The 8,082-nt window shown below is 41.7% G+C and overlaps 1 protein-coding gene across 1 annotated transcript; it reads right to left on the bottom strand.

Annotated features, from left to right (window-relative positions):
* Window positions 1-5,849: 5,849 nt before the first annotated feature.
* LOC311149104 (putative nuclease HARBI1) lies at window positions 5,850-7,321 on the bottom strand. Its single transcript, XM_084186213.1, has 4 exons — window positions 7,109-7,321; window positions 6,924-7,039; window positions 6,716-6,827; window positions 5,850-6,621 (listed from the first exon to the last, which is right to left on the bottom strand). The coding sequence occupies exons 1-4, from the start codon at window positions 7,308-7,310 to the stop codon at window positions 6,251-6,253; spliced, it is 801 nt and encodes a 266-aa protein (XP_084042339.1). The 5' UTR covers window positions 7,311-7,321; the 3' UTR covers window positions 5,850-6,250.
* Window positions 7,322-8,082: the final 761 nt, after the last annotated feature.

Here is an 8,082-nt window from a genome sequence, read left to right as displayed (position 1 = left end):
TTGTGAAAGAGAGACTTTGCCGCTCTCTAGTGGAGAGCAAATGTAGTTAGAGTGATGGTCTAGAGCAGGGTTCTCCACCATTTTCTTAAAGAGCTACTTAAAAAAAGAAAAATAATCCCGACCTACTATATTTTTTCTAGCTTTCAAATAGGCACATTCTTCTCTTCTCATCTCCCCTGCAACTCTTCCCCAGGTCCTTGATGTGTTGATATATCAGTCTGCTAATACAGGACTAATAAAGGCCCAGTGCACATTTTGTTTCAATTTTCGATTTTTCAGGGGATGCTGCAGCACCCTCAGCACCCTACTTCCCGCTGCATACTGATTGATACAAATAATCATAATATAACTCTGCCAGGTAGTCTTTCTGTCTACCATCTAACTGGCTACACAAAATGATCGATAAATGGCACACCACATTGACAGACCGGGGCAATATTGCTGGAAATGTATTGGCAGATATTGTGTTAAGTTTGGCTTTTTAAGCCAATTGTCGCTTACCAGGGGTGTGATAATGTTAATGTTATTTTGATTGGATAGTAGCTTGGAGCATACAGTGTCTGATACTTGTGAGATTTGTTCATGACAGTTTGTGTGTTTGGCGAGCTACTCATAGGTGGGCTGTGAGCACCTGGTAATTTTCGATCGACCTGTTGGAGAAACTTGGTCTAGAGCAGTGGTCACCAACCTTATCTGAGTCAAGATCACTTTCGCAGTCAAAAAGCAAGCCAAGCTTTACCACTCAGAATTTTTTTTTTTACCATTAACTAATAAAAACAGTTCTGTAAATAATAATAAGCCATTTAGCAGACACTTTTATCCAAAGCGACTTACAGTCATGCGTGCATACATTTTTGTGTATGGGTGGTCCTGGGGCTCGAACCCACTACCTTGGCGTTTCAAGCGCCGTGCTCTACCAGTTGAGCTACAGAGGACCACATAGGAATGAGGTTTGTGCATGAGGCCTAATACATTATCACCACATAATGGCTATATGCCTGGCCTGCCAATATTGTTCTTATCAGACCATATTATACCATAACCATATTATATTTCAAGCATTATTATGAGATAAGATCACGTTATTATGAAATAATAAATATATAATTATAATGAAATAATCCATGATCTCGTTATTACAATAAAATATTATTATTACAATAAATACATCATCATTGCAATAACAATATTGTTATTAAGAGAAATATATCATTATTACGATAAAGATCACATTATTAGGCTATAGCCTAGCAATTCAATAGGCTATTGATCGGACAATCGGACTGATGAACAACGTTAATCTCATCCAAGTGAAGGAGGCTAATAGGGTTTATCAGTTTCTGGTGGGTTATGGTAGCATTCAGGGCATAAACAAAAACATAATTTAGGTTCTTAGGGATGTTCAGGTACATGGAGTAGGTCCCAATATAGCAACTTTAACCAATTGGGAGAATGACGGCAGCAAAGACCCACCTGTTCTGCAATCGGAAATTACCCTCCCTGGGAAAAGAGAGGAAACATTGATTGAAATAAGAAAAACATCTGGTTAACTGGTAAGGTTATAGGTCCAGGACTGGCACTAAAAGCCCAATGCTAATAGGGCCTATAACTAACTATTAAGTAGCCTAACAATATATCATAACTGAATAAGACCTACATGTCCATGATGCAATCATGCAAATTCAGACATGCGAATTTCAGAGATTTTGCGAGCCTCTTCTTCCCGCTACCGTCAGTCATTCATGTATAAAGGCAGGCCATAAATCCAGTAAAACATGGCACCAGTAGAGCCAGGGTGTGTTCCAATTTTCAGGTATCTCCAGAGATGTTCGATCGGGTTCAAGTCCGGGCTCTGGCTGGGCCACTCAAGGACATTCAGAGACTTGTCCCGAAGCCACTCCTGCATTGTCTTTGCTGTGTGCTTACGGTCGTTGTCCTGTTGGAAGGTGAACCTTCGCCCCAGTCTGAGGTCCTAAGCGCTCTGGAGCAGGTTTTCATCAAGGATCTCTCTGTACTTTGCTCCACTCATCTTTCCCTCGATACTGACTAGTCCCCCAGTCCCTGCCACTGAAAAACATCCCCACAGCATGATGCTGCCACCACCATGCTTCACCGTAGGGATGGTGCCAGGTTTCCTCCAGACGTAACGCTTGGCATTCAGGCCAAAGAGTTCAATCTTGGTTTCATCAGACCAGAGCATCTTGTTGGTCTGAGAGTCCTTAAGGTGCCTTTTGGCAAACTCCAAGCAGGCTGTCATGTGCCTTTTACTGAGGAGTGGCTTCCGTTTGGCCAATCTACCATAAAGGCCTGATTGGTGGAGTACTGCAGAGATGGTTGTCCTTCTGGAAGGTTCTCCCATCTCCACAGAGGAACTCTGGAGCTCTGTCAGAGTGACCATCGGGTTCTTGGTCACCTCCATGACCAAGGCCCTTCTCCCCTGATTGCTCAGTTTGTCCGGGCGGCCAGCTCTAGGAAGAGTAATGGTGGTTCCAAACTTCTTCCATTTAAGAATTTTTTATTTTTTTTATTTCACCTTTATTTAACCAGGTAAGCCAGTTGAGAACAAGTTCTCATTTACAACTGCGACCTGGCATGATGGAGGCCACTATGTTCTTGGGGACCTTCAATGCTGCAGACATTTTTTGGTGCCCTTCCCCAGATCTGTGCCTCGACACAATCCTGTCTCTGAGCTCTACGGACAATTCCTTTGACCTCATGGCTTGGTTTTTGGGACCTTATATAGACAGGTGTGTGCCTTTCCAAATCATGTCCAATCAATTGAATTTACCACAGGTGGAATCCAATCTAGTTGTAGAAACATCTCAAGGATAATCAATGGAAACAGGATGCACCTGACTGTGAAGCAACACAAACATAGACACATGCATACAAACACACGATAACATACGCACTATACACAGGTACACATGGATTTTGTGTTATAGTTATGTGGTAGTAGAATAGAGGCCTGAGGGCACACACTTAATATGTTGTGAAATCTGTTATGAATGTATTGTAATGTTTTTAAAATGTTGCTGGACCCCAGGGAGAGTAGCTGCTGCCTTGGCTAATGGGGATCCATAAAAAAACAAATACAAATACCTGAGCTTAATTTCGAGTCTCATAGCAAAGAGTCTGAATACTTTGTCATTATGGGGTATTGTGTGTAGATTGATTACATTCTTTTTTTCTGATCAATTTTAGAATAAGGCTGTAACATAACAAAATGTGGAAAGGGGGAAGGGGTAGAATACTTTCCAAATGCACTGTACATTACACATAAAACAAAAGATAAAACAGTACATCATATAACATTATTACACCACTACATATCTACAATTCAAAATATAATACTACCATACAACGTTATTTCAATGTACATGTGTGTAGAGTGCTAGCGTTTGTGTGTGTATGCGTGTCTGTACCTGTGTGTCTGTCTCTTCACAGTTCCGCTGTTCCATAAGGTGTATTTTTATCTGGTTTTTAAATCTGATTCTGCTGCTTGCATCAGTTACCTGATGTGGAATTGAGTTCCATGTAGTCATGGCTCTATGTAGTACTGTGCGCCTCCCATAGTCTGTTCTGGACTTGGGGATTGTGAAGAGACCTCTGGTGGCATGTCTTGTGGGGTATGCATGGGTGTCCGAGCTGTGTGCTAGTAGTTTAAACAGACAGCTTGGTGCATTCAGTTTCTCAACAATTCTTACAAAAACAAGTACTGATGAAGTCAATCTCTCCTCCACTTTGAGCCATGAGAGATTGACATACACATCTTTAATTTTAGCTCCCTGTGTACATTTAAGGTCCAGCCGTGCTGCCCTGTTCTGAGACAATTGTAATTTTCCTAAGTCCATCGTTGTGGCACCTGACCACACAACTGGAAGGTAGTCCAGGTGCGACAAAACTAGGGCCTGTAGGACCTGCCTTGTTGATAGTGTTGTTAAGAAGGCAGAGCAGCGCTTTATTACTTGCGTTTCACTTTTTGCACATCTTTGCTAGATAGCTAGCATGCTAGCTACCCAGCTCACCCCTGTCCTGTGCAGTTAGTCTGCTCCACGTGGTGGTTCCATGGGCGCGTGTCTCATTTCAGCACCAAGCTTTTTTAGCCTCATGCTAGTTTGTTCTCTTTATTTCAGCTGCTTACTATATATTGAGGACTAATCTGATTGAGGTGAGTTGTTTATTTAGCCAAATTATACCTGCATTTTCGACTTGTGGTTGTTGCTTTTAGATAAATATTGTGGCCATTGCTAGTCTAGCTAACTGCGTTTCCAACTCGCTTTATCACCAGTTCATTTTGTCGGTCTTGTAAGACTGCTCCTAGAACATGACAACATAATATAGTGACTATCTGGAATTATGAGTGTATTTTACTGGACTAATTAGGCTGTGTCCATATTTCGGGACAGTGAATGCGAGTTGAATGGGCGGCAGGTAGCTTAGTGGGTAAGAGCGTTGTGCCAGTAACCGAAAGGTTGCTGGTTCTAATCCCCGAGCCGACTAGGTGAAAAAATCTGTCAATGTGCCCTTAAGCAAGGTACTTAACCCTAATTGCTCCTGTAAGTCGCTCTGGATAAGAGCGTCTGCTAAAATGTAAATAGTCTGTTTGCTGTAGTTTGGGACCTGCTTCAAGTAATATCAGACAAGTTGTGGTCATGATCCAATATTTTCATAATATACTTTGAAATTAGCATTGCTAATTTGTAGTCATCCTTATAATGTGTCATGATTGAAATACAAATGTAATGCTTTTTCATTCATTTTGGCCTTAACTCGTACAATTAACAGCTTTCAGACCTAGTCATGCTGATCAGGGTGAAATTCAACGGTGAACAAAAATATGTCAAGATCATTGACCTGACACTTGAAAACCTTATGCTTGGAGGTAAACTTTTAAATTTGTGATTGGAAATAAATGTATTGTTTTCATACATTTACAAGTCAGTCTGATTACTCTTACCATTACGATTGCAATTGTAATTGTAGGTTGTTGATTTAATGTTTGTCACAGCTTTCCTGAAATTTGAGATCCCACTTACTAGTTTATCAGAGGCAAAGCTGTATGATGGGTCTCGAACTGAAGTTGATGGGGATGTGTTTGAGGAGGTGGTGAAACGGCCAGGGGCCTGTTGCACAAAACTAGGATAAGGGATTAAGCCAGGATATCTTGGTGATCCTGGCTCAATTGATCCGTAATCCGGTTGCACTAAAGATGGATAGGGGGCAGGAGGATATGTTATGGTATAAATTACCATGGAGATTTATTCTGTGGAGCTAGCCTGCTCCAGACCAGGCTAAATTCCAGGATCTATTTAATCTCATCCCTAATGTCAGTCAGCAGTCACCACAAATGGAAACCAATAGTTATTTTACTGCTCACTATACATTGTTATCACATATAACTAGACCCACTGTCATTATTTAAACGTTTGTGATCATTAATTTCAATGATTTTGGATAAAAAATGATTTTTAGATGATGTTGCTATCATTAGATCATTTACAGTTTCCCATAGACTATAAGGCTATATATAAAATGATAGAATATTAGGGCCACAGAGGGGAAAAAAACACAAGTCATAATATTGTAACCAGTTGTTTTAAAGGAGGACAGTTGTTAAAATGACAGATGTGGGGCATTTCGTGAAATTGTACTTCAGTATGGTTTCATAAACAAAGACATGCTGATGTGCCAGAATATTAAGTATCACATTGTCATAAGTATCAAAACTGTAAAAACAATATGTAGCTTTTCTGCAGAAAGAACCAGCCTCATAAATTTATGACTTTATCCTTTTTCTTCAGTGTGGCCCTAGTACTCTGTCATATAAACAAATACACATTCCATATGAATATAAAAACACAATGTGTAACATTATGTTCCTTTATTGAATAAGGACAAAACAAAGCAGGTAAACCATCAGCTCCTTTCGAAACTGAAGTCACAGTGACTCTACAAGATGGAAAGCACAGAATCCAAGCATATTATACAAAATGATACATACACATTCAAAGGTCTGTATATAACACACCCTGCATGTCTGCACACTAAAATAAATGCAGGACAAATCCATACACATCAACTGAACAGACAAATGAATGGATGCAGTAGCCTCCCTGCAGCCTTGTATTACACACAGTATACCGCACAAACATCATAAGAGGCCAAATTCGTAAAAAAACGAACCCAAAAAAACCCAAATTCCTCTGCCACCGCAGGACATATTTAACCAAAATTGAAAGCACACATACTAACTAAAATAATTCAACACATATTGGTCCCTCAGCAGCCGACCACTGTCGTCATCAGGGAAGATTGCCGGATTGTCCCAGTCCATGGCTGGTGGCACTCTGGGGGCCCTCTCCTTCCTCAGGCAGGCCACATTGTGGAGGACAGCACAAGCCACAGTAATATCACATGCCCTAACAGGGCTGACCCTTAATTTGTGAAGGCAGTGAAAGCGTGCCTTCAGGAGGCCAAAGGTCATTTCAACTCTGGCCCTGGTCCTGGCATGGGCATGGTTGTAGGCCTGCTGTGCTTCCTGGGGGTCTGTGAAAGGTGTCAGGAGAAAAGGCTGGCAGCCATACCCCCTGTCTCCCAGCAACACACCAGAGAATTCACCTGTCAACACAAAATCTCATCATTACTACCTCATAAACACAGTGATATTCTTGACACAGCCATGATGGTTATAAATAGGGGTTGTGTGGCTTACCTTGTGATAGGCACTGATAGATTTCAGAGGCCCGAAAGATTCTGGAGTCATGGACTGAGCCAGGCCATTTTGCCACAACATTGCTGATCACACAGTCAGCATTGCAGACCATCTGAAATCATAAGATGAGGAATATTACACCAATCAATGCACATCACTGGCAATGCAGAGTGTTCGTCAATGGACAATATCAAAAAGTTATGTTCACCTGAACATTAATGCTGTGAAAGGATTTCCTATTCACAAAATCGGCCTCATGGGCACCTGAGGGGGCTTTTATCCTTATGTGTGTGCAGTCCACTGCACCAATGACATTGGGGAAACCTGTCACACAAAGTAATGAGTATCCTACTATGTGTTAACAGTTGTCCTGTAATTTGTAGATCCTCTTACCTGCAATCCTATAGAACTCCTCTTTGATGTCACAGAGTCTTCTGTGGCCAGGGAAGGAGATGAAGACATCTGCTAATGCTTTGATAGCCAGACACACACTCCTTATTGTGCGGCAAATTGTGGCCTTGTTCAGCTGTTCTGCATCCCCCACTGAGTACAGGAAGGCTCCACTAGCAAAAAAGCGCAAGGCCACACAAACCATTTGCTCCACACTCAGTGCATGGCTCCGTGCAGTGCGGTGCTTAATCCTGGGACCCAGTAGTCTGCATAGATACCTGATGCCATCTGCAGAAAACCTGTATCTTTCATATAGATGGTCATCAGGGAAGGCCAGTGGGTCCAACCGGTCCCTGAAGACCCTTTCTCGCCTGAAGGCTCTCCTCAGCACAAGTGCTTCTTCATCCACCACATCTCGCACGAATGGGCATGCCATTGTCAGAGCAGAAAGGAACACACAATTTTGGGCCTTCATACAGGCTAGTGGCCACACCTGGTGCTGGGGGGGTGGGCAAAAGAGGGCGATGCCTTATAACGATGACTTGGTTGTACTGATTGCTGGGAAAATAAAAAAAACCTTAGAAAGATGCCACCGTCCTGTGTGCTCACAATAAGAGCTCATATGTCATGGCTCACTTGACTTTACGAGAATATACCTAATTTTTATTTTGAGCTGTGTCATCTTCTTGGAGCTGGGGGAGGAAAGAAAAATAATGATTAATACATTTGTGTTACAGTTAGCATACAGTGTACATTGAAGGCATATCTCACCTCCCTCTCAAGTTTTTTTATTTCAAGGTCCAGTTTCCTAATTGTCCTCTTTTTTATTTCGGACTCCAGTGCAAGATTTTCCATCTTTTTCTTCTTGTACTGAATGTCTATGTCTGCCAGTTCTATTTGGCGCCAGAGGTGGTTGCCATACAACTTTCTGATAGCTTGTGAGCTCTGTGAACACAATACAATTAGCGCAGCTGGAA

This window comes from Coregonus lavaretus (genome assembly GCF_964263955.1).
Source record: "Coregonus lavaretus genome assembly, chromosome: 1".
NCBI lineage: Eukaryota > Metazoa > Chordata > Actinopteri > Salmoniformes > Salmonidae > Coregonus > Coregonus lavaretus.
Note: the sequence above shows the minus strand (reverse complement) of the source record. Positions and strands in the feature narration are given on the sequence as shown.

Excerpts from the sequence above, each read along its gene's own strand:
- LOC311149104 (XM_084186213.1), bottom strand. The coding sequence starts at position 7,310 with ATGGTTTGTGTGGCCTTGCGCTTTTTTGCTAGTGGAGCCTTCCTGTAC. Across the intron at positions 7,040-7,108 it reads GGAGTTCTATAGGATTGCAG|GTTTCCCCAATGTCATTGGT; the intron begins GTAAGAGGATCT and ends TTTGTGTGACAG. Across the intron at positions 6,622-6,715 it reads CTATCAGTGCCTATCACAAG|GTGAATTCTCTGGTGTGTTG; the intron begins GTAAGCCACACA and ends TTGTGTTGACAG.